The sequence below is a fragment of the Podarcis liolepis genome (assembly GCF_965112155.1).
Source record: "Podarcis liolepis genome assembly, chromosome: 6".
Lineage (NCBI taxonomy): Eukaryota > Metazoa > Chordata > Lepidosauria > Squamata > Lacertidae > Podarcis > Podarcis liolepis.
Window position 1 is genome coordinate 33,575,863 of NC_139559.1, and position 14,448 is coordinate 33,590,310.

The window sequence follows — 14,448 nt, forward strand, 5'->3', positions numbered from 1 at the left end:
TTTCCCTACTGCCATCCAACTAGGCGGCTGTCATTTCAGTGTCTTTTATATCTGCATGTTACTATGGTTACATTTTTAAAAATCCCACTGTTGATCACTCCCGCAATGCACAGCTCAGAAAATAAATGAACTTTCAGAGGATGCGTTGGACAGATTTCAAAGCAGGAAAACAATGAAGAAGGAAGTATTCAAAAAAATTGTCAAAAATTATGCAGCAGATATGTGCTTGTTGCTCCCACTTTGCTTTCACCTCTTTAGGCTAGGTCCAGACTTAGGCTGTAATCCTATACAAACTTACCTGGGAGTAAGTTTTACTGAACTCAATAGGACTTACCTCCAAGCAGACAGGTATAGGATTGCACTGCAAGCTACAAAAACCTAAGTCTCATTGGTGTCAAGTCGCAAGCAACTTGTCACATTTATTTCAATGGGATCTAAGTTCAGCTGAGTCTGGATCTAAACTATTGTTTAAAATAATTACTAAATATTTAGAGATTGGCTTTTAAAACAGACACCTTCAATTGGCACAGTGCAATCACTTAATAAGGAGCACATCAGAAAAGATTCCAAGAATTCTGATATTTCTTAGTATTAACGTCACTAAAAACCTGGTGAAACCAGGTGCAGAAAACCTGCAAAGGCCCATGATACCATCCAAACACTGCAGCTAAAATCTGGTGCTGTGTAAGTAAACTGACAGAACTAACATTTGTAAAAATGTTTACCAGAAGCTACCTCAACAAAAAAAGCAAGCATACCAACACAAACTGAAAAGTGTTGGCTAGCAAATGTTCTCCTTACCAAGAAACTAAACACTTAAGTAAGCACAGGAATGTAATGTTCAATAAAGCTTTTCTACACTGCTGTTCTGGGTCAGCAAACTGAAGATCTGCCTTGGAAAAATAACACAAAGCAGGTAAATATTACCATTTAAATCTATCAATCAACTAAAATCAAGTTAACTGGTACTTTTTCCTCAAGTTGATAATATGAATACATTTCATACTTACACAGATCAAGACAATACTGATCTAGAAGCTAAGCCTCTACGTTGCAATTACAGCCCTAACCTGCAATAGCTATCCTTGAAAAACCTATCCTAGCCATTAGCCAGCTGTAAAAAAAAACTACAAAACCTTACACTTTCCCAGCCATGCTGTTAGTTTGTGTATATCTTATAAAAGCTGCAGACAATGAATTATAACAAAATAAATCCAACCAAAGCCAACTATCACAAAATCCTGGAGACCTTCATTTACAAACAAGTGAACAAGTATAGAAACAGACAACTGAAATACAGCATATGTCCCATCCTTACAAGGCTAGCTCCAGAGGATGGAGAAATCAGGTATTTGAAAGGGCTCAAGATTAATCAAAGGTCCATCATACAAAAAGTACTATTATTCCTATTTTCTTTGGAGAAACCATAGCAACCAGTGAATTCTTAGAGTGTACCAACAGCCTCTTTCGGGTTAAGGGGGCTCACAAATAACAGCTAGCTCTACAACTAATATGTTGCAGCTGGGACTTCATCCTTAGCTGCTGGTGGTAAGAGCTAGCAAGAGAATACGCAGTAATTTTACACTTAGGTTTAACATAAAAGTTGAAAGCCCACTTCCACTGAACTTTAATCCCTGAAAATCCCAAACAGAAGAAGAAAGGGCAGATGCATTAAATCACTGCGTATTAAAACACATCTAGTACTATTGGAATAAATAGTACCATAATCCAATCCAATCCAATAGTCTCATATTCCAGTACCAGAAACCTGTAGCAATCTCTCTTCACAGAGTCATTTTTTTACAAGAGTACCATTAGGCCATGGTTTATTACAGCTAACAATGGAAACAGATCAGTACCTCATCACCTCAGAGTAGCCTTTAGCTGAAGCTACGTGAAGAGCTGTAGCACCAGTTCGGGGCTGCTTCCTATCTTCAATTTTCCTCCTGTTTAGCCATTGCCGTGCATCCTGCAGCATTTGTTGCTCTTCTGCTTTTCTTGCTTGATCAAGATCTAATCCTGGAGAAACAGACAACAGATGTAAAAAGCCTGAAGTAGAACAAAAATAATACAAAGGAGAGGATACAAGTTTTATAACAAGTTCATAATTTTGTCGTCCTTAATGTACTGCCAATTAATTTAATTGCACAAAGGGTTGAAGGGGCCAGTATATTTAAAACTAAGATTGCACAATTAATATGGCTCATTTTATCTAAAACTTGAAGGAACACCACAAAAACATTAAAGCTGCTGAGAATAGAGTTGAATAAAATCTCAACCATGTATTTTTGCACATCAAATTTTTTTCAAGTCATTTAGGATTATGAAAAAGAAGTTACATAGAATTAAAGTTCTTTGTAACTTTCCATAACTGGAAGTACACACAGTGTAGCTGAACAGCACAAGTACTTTGAAGTTAAATCCTGATTAATATGTGACCTCCAACAATAAAAACAGTTACTAAGCTTTGCTAAAAGGAAGTAGAATTGAAACAGTTTCATTTCCAAGGGAACATGGTAACATGTATTCAGAAAGGATTGCACTTTCCACAGCAGCACCCTGTGTGCCCTCCAGGCAATCTCCCACATTTCTCTAATGTTAAATGGGCTATCACCAAACTGTCAAATCAAATAAATAAAATTACCTAGGTACTGTGCTGTGGACCAGCTGTTTGTGCAATGTTAACCTTGCTGTTACAAAGAAAAACTGAAGCAGCACATCAATCCTTCTACACATGTCAATCAGGAAAGTCCACATCTCCTCATAGGGTAGCATTTTAGAATGCCTGCACAGAAAGACTGAGCTGCATAGAATGACTAAGCTGGTATAGTTGCAAGCGCCAAAAATAACTAGTGTGGGAAGGGAGGGAGGGTGATGACAGTAAGACAACTTTAAGCTTTGTAAATACTCCAAGAAAAGGAAAGCAACATTGTCTCAATACAAAACATACCTTAGGCTTGTTTCAAACAAGGATCAACACATTGATAATGCACACACTCTGCAAAAATGACAACTCTGATGTTGAGGCCTTTGGCAATTGCCAGCAGAAACAATAAAATGGGTTTTTACATTTAGCACAAGCAAAAACCCAAGACAAAAGCAACAGCAGTTGGTTTGGGCCACCAACATACAGAGGGGATGGATGATCCACATTTTCAGAATATTTATTTTCCTTTGTATACAGCCTAACTTAAGAGAACAAACAAAATGCTTTGCTTTAGAAATGTACTTTTGCGTGGTGTCACTGTTCCTAATGTTTTATTTACTAAAGTGAAATTCCAGCTCCCATTTATAACCAAAGTATATATGCTTTTCTTATTAAAACCCCACAAGACTGAGGAGTGGTTAGTAAGACATACAATTTCCTTACCTTGTTTCTTTACTTGTTCCAAGAGCAGATCCTTCATGGCTGCTTCCTCTGCAAGGTCAGATGGGACTTCACCTTCACTGTTCACAGCAGCTACGTTGGCCCCATGACTTATCAGATACCTACATGAATGAGAGCCATATTGAGACTGGACTTCACAGCACGAGGTCAATATCTGGCTTTGTGTTTATACTTTGCCAGTAAATAGCAAAACACTGAATTCAGATTTTTTGCAGCTAGTGATAGTGATCTCCCTTATCACAAGACCAGCCCTGCAAATAGCTATTACTGTTAATTTGCTTAACCAATTAAGATACAATTCTTTATGAAACTTTCAAATTTTAGAAACAACCAGATAATTCAATTTTTTTAAAAAAATATCTTGATCTGTTTTTGCTTAAGTTTATTTTAAAAGGACTTTCCCCCCTCAGTATGCATGTCTGGCTTATACAGTGGTACCTCTGGATGCGAACGGGATCTGTTCCGGAGCCCCGTTTGCATCCTGAAGCGAACGCAACCCACGTCTGCATGTGCACGGGTCGCGATTTGCTGCTTCCGCGCATGCGCGTGATGTCATTTTGAGCATCTGCGCATGTGCGAGCGGCAAAACCCAGAAGTAACGCGTTCCATTACTTCCGGGTCGCTGTGGAGCGTAACCTGAAAACGCTCAACCTGAAGCTACTTCAACCCGAGGTATGACTGTATAGACTTTTGGTACAGAAACAGATCGTCATCCATAGAGCTGGCCTTATAATCCTACAGCTTCGCTATTTATCCTACATTCTTGTTCAGAATTCCTCCTCTTGCTTCAGTGTGAGCCAGATTATTATCTAATAAACTATTAGTTTTGTGGCACTAGCTAACATTTCATGTGCTTTATATATACAAAGGAAATATGCATCCTTTTTGAGCTACGGTGGTTACAGTTTGCTTAGACACATGATTGGATCTGTCATTTTAAATTAGTACAGTGGTACCTCAGGTTGCTGACGGGATCCGTTCCGGAGCTCCAGTCGGATCCCAAGGTTTTCACAACCGGAGGTGCCTGTTCTGTGCATGCGTGCGCTACAGTAGAGCGCTTCTGCGCATGCAGGTGCGCAAAGCCTGGAAAAATACTTCTGGGTTTGCCACGTGCCTATCCCAAAGGATACGTTACCAGAAGCATACATCAACCATTCATACATTCCCCCCATCACACTCACTTCTCTGAAAAGGAGATAAGTCATTTAATATTTCCAGTATCCAGGTCACACTGAAACTCACTCACTCTGCTATGTTCAGATAGCCACAAGATGCAACCGCATGAAGTGGGGTCCAGCCCTCGTTATCTTGCTGATTTACATTGGCTCCGTATTCTATCAGAAACTTTACCATGTCCAGGTTCTCATCTATACATGCCTTAGGGGAAAGAAGGGAAGGGAAGGGGAGAGGAAAGGAAAGGAAAGAGAGAGGTCAAGGTGTTAAAATTAGCAATCTACTACCGTTTTAACAACTGTAAATGATACCAGGGGCATCTCAACCACACTGAGCCTGCCTATCTTTCAGCCCCCTCTGACATCTCCATAAGATTTTGCTGTCACTTCCCCACCTCCACAGAGCTGAAGGCTGAACCCACCGTAAAGTGATATTTTGGTATTTGCTTTAGGAATGGCATGAAATTCCATGGAGCAGGGAAAGGTTTGGAACATGCTGTTCCAGGAAAGCTTCAATGAAAGAGAATGTGTCAGCACACTCAATGGAATGAAATGTGGCGAGAATTAAGGCAGTGAATCCCAAGCACGAATTCAGATAAATTCTCAGTCAAACAAATCAGAACAATTGCAGACTGGACACTTGTCCTTCTTGTATATCAAGCCACAGAAGAAGAAAAATTAAAATTAAAAATAAAGCATCGCTTACTTTTTATCAGTTTCAGTGTATCTGAAGAAGTGTGCATGCACACGAAAGCTCATACCAAGAACTAACTTAGTTGGTCTTTAAGGTGCTACTGGAAGGAATTTTATTTTTTTTATCAGTTGTCTTTGTTCTACCATGGTGAACACAAAGAAATATTTTGTAGTGACCAGATCAACATTATTTTGAATCTGAGTGGGTAACACGTTAATTATAAAAGGCAAAGATTGGAAAGGAAATTAAACAATGCACACTCTGGAGTGAAAAGTGTACTTTACAATAAGCGAAATTTACTTGGTGAAGCTAATTTTACTCTGAACTCAATATAAGAACACAGTTGCCTAAAGAAGAAATTCAGCCTTCAGAACCTGCACTATAGCTCCAAGGCATTCAGCATGAGGTTTCTTCATATTAGAAGTGAAGGGTGTGTGTGACTCATGTTAAAACCATTTCACCTCACTCTACCTCCTCATCCCAGGGCTAGAAACGCTTCATTACCAAGCGGATCAGAAAATAAAAGTCAACGGAAAGTAAATACTTGTGTTGTTTGGTTGGTGAAGTCACACATTTTTTATTTCAGAAGTTATTGTGCTCAAATAATCAGAGACTATAAAATAAAAATGAATGATCACATATATGGCCCCAGAAATGATCCTGGGGAGTTATAAGTTGCCACTTCCTTGATCCTAGCACCTTGTGACAATTTTACTAATCCTTGGCTCCAGCAGAAAATCCACAACAACAAACATAATACATGGACCTATGCACTGTGAATATGCTCACCCTAAAAAACCAGGTGTTTTTATACATAGAAAATCAAACTTTAACAATTCACAAATATCTGGTAATTATTCAGAAAATCTGGTTTCTCTTCAGATCGTATAAATCTTTCGCCTTTTACAGAAAATCTGTGTAACATACTTTCATTGAATTTTTAAAAATGCTATAACTGCTTTTTCTTAACCATGAAAAAACAATTTAAGTAAAACATATCAGGCGTTAGATCCAAATACCTTTCTCATTCCAACCTCTCCCCAAATGTCAGAGACCAGGCTGAGGAGTACAACTCTGATGAGGAATGGTGGGAGCCTACCCCTCCCCCTGCTCATGGCCAGGATCCTGAAACTCCACAAGAGCAGTGGAGTAGTGTTGATTTGGAACAATGGTTTGCTGAGGGGCACAGTTTGGAGGACAATAGTTGGGAAGAACTGGGAGGTGAACAGCAAGAAGAAGAAAGGGAAGAGAGTGAGCTAGCAGACTCTTTCTCACTGGAAGATGTGCAGCCTCTCAGGAGCCCTCCTGAATAGAGCAGGGTGTGGTAAAAATATCTGTAGTGTGGACATATGGACATTACCCAAATTCAGGTGAAAGCACTTTATGTAACACCTGATCCAGCCACATTTCAATGTTTTCAACAACAATAAAAATTTGTTCACTCTGAGCAAGTCATTAGTAAAGATTTAATTCATTTCATAGATATGCTCTCAAATCTCTCTAAAACACATTTCAAAATAGTTTCATTATAGCAAAGTTTCAAATGGGGAAGGGTAGCATGGCTCTGTCAGTGTTCATTACTAAAAGCCCAATGCTAAGATAGACATTTACATTGTCTAATCCAACTTATCCAAAGATAACTGCAAATTTGGATCAAGATCATTACAATCTGGCTAACTGGCCACTGTGACATTTTTTAATCACCCCGCTCAAACTTGTTTTTTAGTGCTATATACTTTAATTGTTTGGGGCCTGTGGAAGGCCTGATACTTCCAAGTTTTATTGAGTCTCATGTTCACACATTAGCATGATTTGTAGCAATTAGATACCATGTTAATTTTTGGCACAAAAAGGTTATTTAAAGACATGTGTACAGTTTCATATTTATCATTTCAAGGGGAAGGGCAGTGAATAAGCAATGTGTATTTCCTTGCTTCAGGTATCTCTTGATCAAATACTGAAAACAGGCAGCTTTCAAAGGTTTGGATCCAAATAGAGAATGCACCTGGAGGTTCACTTGGGTTCTGAAGAAAAGGAGCAGGTAAGTTTATATCATATAAAGATAAAAGCACTTAGCAGGACTAAGAATTCAGGACCAAGCAGCCCACCACTACTTCCTTTAGCTAGCTACAAAACTACTATGAGGTTATGGATGGATAGAAAGAAAGAAAGAAAGACAGTGGGTTGGACCCAAACATACCCTATCAAAAAAGGAAAGTGGAAGCTTGTTACACAAGAAAACTGAACTGTAATCCAAAAATGTCTCATGCATTTACAAGCCTTTCATTTAGGTTGCCAGATCATGCATTTACAAAGCGAACACTAACAGCCAAGGCATAATAAGTTACTAGACTGCAAAAGAACCACTATGGTTGGGGCACATGGAATTCCCTCACTGCAGACCTTTCCAATGAATACCTGCATTCACTCTAGCTGCTAGGGCTTGCTTTGCAACAGGAACATATCAAAAAACTTTTGCCCCCTTCATCTTCCCACCACAACTGCTTCTAGCAATGGGATTGTATGTGTACAATGATGGGTGAGTAACAAATATATTGAATTAAAAAAAACAAATTCCCATGTCTCAATGCATCACATATGTGCTGCAATACCATGTCACAATTCTGCAGAGAGTTTGTTGCTAGTAATACACACGAATCTGCTAATTAGTGAAGTAATTCTACCCAATTCTTTTTATCCAATCCAGTGTCTTCCGTCCACACTACAAAACATCTGTGGCTAACTATAGCCACTCAGATTGGTCATCAGCCAAAGGAACTGCAAATGTCCCCCCTCTCCACAAATTACTGGATTAACTGGGTTCTAAGAAAGCTTATGAGATCCAAGAAAATAAAAGCCTAGATTCCTTTGGATCGCTTACTGCCTTGGTCATAAGTAGTCAATATCCCACTTGATTCCTAAGGAATGGAAACTGGAGTGAAGACATACAAAATTAAGTCCCCACCTGTTCCTGTAATGAATATACAATACAATAACTTGATTTGTGGATATAGTAGATTCAAAACATTAAACAAAACTGTAGTCCTATGCTTTAGAAGTATTTATTTTTAATGGTCATGTTTGAGCACTTCAGGGATTGATATACGCTATACAGTGGTGCCTCGCAAGACGAAAATAATCCGTTCTGTGATTCTCTTCGTCTACCGGTTTTTTCGTCTTGCGAAGCAAGCCCATTGACGGATTAGCGCTATTAGCGCTATTAGTGGCTTTTAGCGGCTTATCGGATCAGCTGATAAGCGGCTTAGCGGCTTAGAAAAAGGGGGGGAGGGGGAAAAAACCGCAGGAACTCGCAAGACATTTTCGTCTTGCGAAGCAAGCCCATAGGAGATTCGTTTTGCGAAGCACCTCCAAAACGGAAAACTCTTTCGTCTAGTGAGTTTTCCGTCTTGCGAGGCATTCATCTTGCGGGGCACCACTGTACATGAAGAGAGGACACTAAACACTTTCCTGGAATCTTGGGCATAAAAGTGTTATTAATTTTAGAAAACATTGGCTACTGTTTTCCCACATTTAAAATAGTGAGATGCAAAGGTATTCAGAAGAAATGGAAAAATCAACTACTCATACCATTTAGCTACAACACAGATGTTTGGAAACTACTTTGGTTAATTCTTTATGGATCACTAAATTAGCACTTCATAACCTCTGTGGGTAAGATGCTTAAAAGCCCTCTGAATTAGAACTTGCTACATTTGCCCTTCATCACCATGCTTCAGTGAAGATGTGTGAACAAAAAGAGAAGTGGCCACATAGTTGGCAATTATTTGAAGTCTCCAACGCATCAGCTTGCACTGTTGGAGAGAGAAAGCATTTCAGTTTAAATATTAATATGTAGACAACAATAACAATGGGTTGTCTCTTTAGCATCAGGTCGAAATTATGGAGACAACTCCATTCCTTCTACCTTTTGCATCCTGATCATAGCGACCACAAACGGCTACCACACTTTTGCTGACAAACAACTACACTAAAAGGTTTTAATAAATGTTTCATTTGATTATCAAACCTTGTACATTTTAATTATAAGAATTGGATCCAGATAAATAGCTGCTCACTGAACATTCCTTGGCCCAGTTTTGAAGTTCTACTTCATCTTCAGCACACACCCACACAATAGACAACCCCATTCAGCAGGATCATCCAAACCTCAGGGAGGGTTTTTTAGGGGCAGGAAAATCACTTCCACCTGCCTCTGTGGATCCTGCTGCCTAAGGTGGTCGACTCACCTTGCCTTATGGCTGGGCCAGCCCTGGTGTCCAGTTACTAGAGTTCTACTCTGCATCCAACCTAAAGACTATATAACTTAATCTATGCAATAAATACAATCCAAGTGATTTGGGAAGCAGTGTCATTGGCTTCTATTTCTTCTTTACATTCATATCCCACACTCTCTCAGGATAAAATGGGAGGAGTTACCCCATTTTATCCATACATCTCAATTCCTTGAATTAGGGTAGAGTTTGACACTGACCCAGGGTCACCCCGTGAACTTCATGGCCTAGATGCAGATTCAGACCCCATGGTCCAAGTATACTGCTTTGACTCTCTAAATGTATATATCTGCAAAAATCTAATTTCTGATTTAAGTTGGGAACATCCATACAACTGGACCCACTCATCTGGATTTAATTCTCTCTCTCTCTCTCTCTCTCTCTCTCTCTCTCTCACACACACACACACACACACACACACACCATAATAAAGCCACTAAAAGTGTGATAGAACGGAGCTTGTGATTATTTCTGTTTCACTCAAAGAAGCGACTTCTTTATTTTAATTTGAATGGTGAATGGGCAAGCATCTTTCACATAAAGCAAGCCTCCCGACAGCTGAACAGTGTCAGGGTTAACAGTGTCTGGGAGCAGACACATGAGTTCAAAGAACGAAGGAATAAAACTCCCAAAATAGCCTTGCAACTGTCACCACTAGCAATTGTCAGCATTGGAAGGTATGCCCTTGCCTTCATGCCCCACAGAGCTCACCACTCAGAACATTCATCAGAAGTAGCACTGCCAGAAAGTAGTCAGGTAAATCTCCGAACAACAACAGAGAGGAATACAGTTGTCAAATATTTTTTCAGTCTAGGCAGCTCTCAATGTTTTTTCAGGAGATAGTCAGAACTTGCTGCAAACATTTCCCAGGCACCCCTGCTGAACGTCAGTACACAGTACACAGTCAATGGTTATATCACTATTGACACAATAGTCTTAGCCATCTCACACCCATTCTTTCAAAATGCTTCCTACTAGTCATCCTTCATATTACCTCCCTCTGCCAATGGCAGGTCATTTATTACACCACTCAAATTGAAGTTCACTCCCCCCTTAAAATGGTAATCACATACCTCATTGACATATAGATGGCTTATGGATATATCGCAAGCCTTGTAACACTGGATTAAAATGCTATTGTTAAAATAAAATCAGTCAAGAATTTAATGGCACTGTGCCCAACAAAACATTTACCTTGCGCTTACAATTATTTTCAGCTGTATGAGTACAGGGAGGACTATTGTGGGAAATTCTTTCTATATGTTTGCATTTGCATGTTCAAACTTCACCCAAATCATACAGCACATATAAAGTGCAACCTAGCATTTTCTCAGAAACTTGAAATCTGGTCCAAGGCTTGGAACCTCTCCAAACTTACTTTAATAAGATAAAAATATGTGGTACAATTTTGTTTTCTGAACTATAGCTATTTTAATGCCAGCTACTTTGGAGCTTGTTTCATTAAACCTATGAGCAAAAGCAATGGAGACACCAATAGGGTGTGGCCTGCCTCAATGAGCTCAGCACCTGAGATGTGGGGGTGGTCAGGTTGTTGCCTCCTCCAAACTGTGCCCCAGACTGCAATACAGTAAGCCCTCAACTTACACAGGGGTTATGTTTCAGAGATCGCACCTGAAAACAAAATCCTGTATAGTCAAAGGACATTGGGTGCAATGGCGGGCAGGTTTGCAACCATCTTTTTTCCCAGACGCCCACCCCCATTTTTAAAAAAGTAACCTTTTTTGCCAGGTGATGAACCGTGTGCTCATTAGCCCTTAGGTGATGTAACACATTTCTGTTGCATTCTGAGCAGTCCATGTGCTCTAGAGCAGTGTTTCCCAACCTTTTTTGGGCAAAGGCACACTTGTTTCATGAAAAAAATCTCGAGGCACACCACCATGCCAGATGGGGAAAGGTCACTTTTTACTTATGTACAAAAAAAATTAAAAAATAGTAACAGCATAGAAGGTAATGGTTATCTCTTTGATGTCTGATGGGAGGGCATTCCACAGGGCGGGCGCCACTACCGAGAAGGCCCTCTGCCTGGTTCCCTGTAACCTCACTTTTCACAGTGAGGGAATTGCCAGAAGGCCCTTGGCACTGGATCTCAGTGTCTGGGCTGAACGATGGTGGCGGAGACGCTACTTCAGGTATACTGGACCGAAACCGCTTAGGGCTTTAAAGGTCAGCACCAACACTTTGAATTGTGCTTGGAAAGGTACAGGGAGCCAATGTAGGTCTTTCAAGACTGTCGTTACGTGGTCTCGGCGGCAGGTAGCAGCGCTCACAGCTTACGGACTGCACCGTGTAACAGGTGTCTGGCCCAGCAGCCTAAGGCGGACAAGCCACTGAAACAGGCATTCAGAATCCATTCATTTCATAAAACCTGCAGGGCTCAATCTCTGTGTTTGTGTATGTGTGTGTTTCTGTTTTGCCCAAGGGTCTGGGGGTGGGAGAGAGCTCTTTAGCATGATGCTTTTAAAACAATTAAATTATCAACAAACAAACCTGATGATACGAATAGCAATGTCAGGTGCTACCGGGGGGGGGGGAGAAGGGGGCCTACTCGGAAGTAAATACTGCGTCCAGGCGCAATTAGCGCTGATTTAAGGTGCACCAAGACTGCCTAAAAACCTCACCAAAGATATGCAACAAAGCGCTTCGTTGCAGAGGGGAGAGTTTGTGCACCGTGGAGGCTGGAGGGCTTCTATTCTACATGCGGGGGTTGGGGGGCGAGGAAAATGTGCTCCGTGGGGGGGCGGGGAAGGCAAGAAAAGGAGCTGAGCTCTAACTATAGGCTCCCACGCTTGAGCAGGCCCGACTCGGTGGGGCGGACCACCCTCTCTCCTGGAGGAGGAGGAGGAAGAGGAGGAGGAGATTCCCATCCACGGCGTGGCCTCCCGCGCTCCTGAACGGGAAATCTCTGCAGCCCAAGACTCTCCGCGAGGCAGCTCCTCCCTTCCTGCCTTGAGCCGCCGCCAGCCGCGCCCCCCTCCCCAGTTATCTGCTGCCTGCCAAGCCCCGCCCCTCTTCATTGTCCTCCCCTTCTGTTTATTCCCCTTCCTCCATCCCTCGCTTTTTTTCCTCTCTTTCCTTTTTTTAAAAAAATATTTTCTCTTCCCCTTCTTTTTTCCCACCCTTTCTTTTTTCTCTTTCCCCCCCCCCTCCCCGCCCTCCTGGGTTAAAGGATTTGAGCAATGGGTCTGGAGGTGGAGCTCGTCGGAGGATTAGCCCGACTCGCCCGCCTCCCTCCCACGGCACACTAGGCAACGTCCGGCGGCACACTAGTGTGCCGCGGAACACCGGTTGGGAAACACTGCTCTAGAGAGTTCCCTATCATTGGAAGCCAGGCCACCTAATCTCAGTGACTACGTATTTTCAGTCCATTCATTGGCTTGATGCTTCTGGTATTTATTGATGCATGTAAAACTGAATGACATATTCCTGTAACTTACTCAAAAATCCTATGACAGAAATGTCTATGAACTTCATGTATAACCAAAAGCAAACAAACATATTCAGAAGCCCATGAGGGTGCACAGTTCCATAAGTAAGAAAAATGGTATCATTTTCAAACACAAAGTGCCTGACAAGATAAATGAGGCAAAACTTATATTAGTCTTAGAGATGGCAGAAATATTTTGGAGAGTCCATTTAGCAGGTGCCAATTTAACAGCACTTCCACATGCCAACACAAAGGGTTGTATCCAAACCTCTCCACCACGTACCCCCAAAATGTGCTCTACAGGGTCCACTAACTCTCCAAAGCTAACTCTACAGGAACACAGGAGGGTGAAGGATAAAGGAAGAAGAAGTTCTATTGCATGCATGGAAGTCTTGTTTTAACTGACTGTATGTAAGCCACTCTGGGAAGGCTTTTGGCAAAAGGGCAGGGTACACATGCTCTAAATAAGTCTCTTGCACCAGTGGATCTACAGTGTTTGATAAGGCCCTCAAGGAACATTTTATATTGATTGCAAGGATGGAAAAATATAATCTTGACCATCTAATATCTTATAAGCAGCTTAAATGACTGCTTTATTTCTGCAGTGAGCTCCTCATTAAATATTTTCCCAAACGTGTACTGTGAAATCATTTCTATTTGCCACTTCTGTATCCTTTAATCTTCTAGCTCTGCCGCTGAGCCATGCCAATGCCACAACATAACATTCTTCCCAACTGACAGTGAGCCTTAGAGTTATTAGCAGCATGCTGCGATAGTTGCAATAGAATGAAAAGAGCACTGCAGAACCTGAAACATTTTATTTCTAGGCTCATACAACAGGTGTTCAGTTGACGATTTGGTGGCAGCGGCGGCGGCAAAAACAAGCTGCAAGGGAAACTTGGGGAACAGAGTCCATGTGCATAGTGATCACGTGTGGCTGGGAAGCAAAGCTGTAAAGCTAACAGAAAGTGAGGGAATAGCCCATGAATAAATATGTTTAAATCGTGCTGATTTTTACTGCCACTAGCTTTATTTACTATGTTAGGAAACAATCCTAACTTCTGACTTGGGTGCAGAGCCACCGACACCTCTGCACCCCTGCAGCTCAGGGAGAAAGTAGAGGAAGAAGAAAGGCCTGTATTTGACTTCTCTCGAGTTGCTGGAATATCATTTAGGATCCAGTGGATCTTTGGCCACCCCCACTTTCACTCATCCATTTCATTTCAGCAGTGCTTTTTAAAAGTCATTTTGAGTTGCCTATGGCAAAAATAGCTAACAGTAATAAGAATAAGAAAACTGCCGGAGGAAACACCACTACCAGTAGTCTTCCAACAGCCTAACCCACTCCAGAAGCATATACCAGGCATTGTTCTGTTTGCCGGTTAAGCTTTTTATTGTTGCCTTAATGTTTTTATTGGATTTTTGTATTGTATAAGGTGCCCTGAGAGTATTCATAT

General features: G+C 41.1%; 1 protein-coding gene across 15 annotated transcripts in view; it reads right to left on the reverse strand.

Annotated features, from left to right (window-relative positions):
- PPP1R12B (protein phosphatase 1 regulatory subunit 12B) overlaps positions 1–14,448 on the reverse strand; it is a 103,435-nt gene that overhangs the window by 79,685 nt on the left and 9,302 nt on the right. For all 15 annotated transcript variants that reach the window (XR_014527413.1, XR_014527414.1, XR_014527415.1 and 12 more), the window contains exons 2-4: positions 4,635–4,765; positions 3,371–3,489; positions 1,860–2,019 (exon numbers count right to left, since the gene is read on the reverse strand). Coding sequence is in view for 9 of the 15 variants with exons in the window: in XM_083508544.1 (XP_083364670.1) it covers positions 1,860–2,019; positions 3,371–3,489; positions 4,635–4,765 (410 nt within the window). In the remaining 6 variants the exon portion in view is untranslated. The remainder of the gene's footprint in view (positions 1–1,859; positions 2,020–3,370; positions 3,490–4,634; positions 4,766–14,448) is intronic.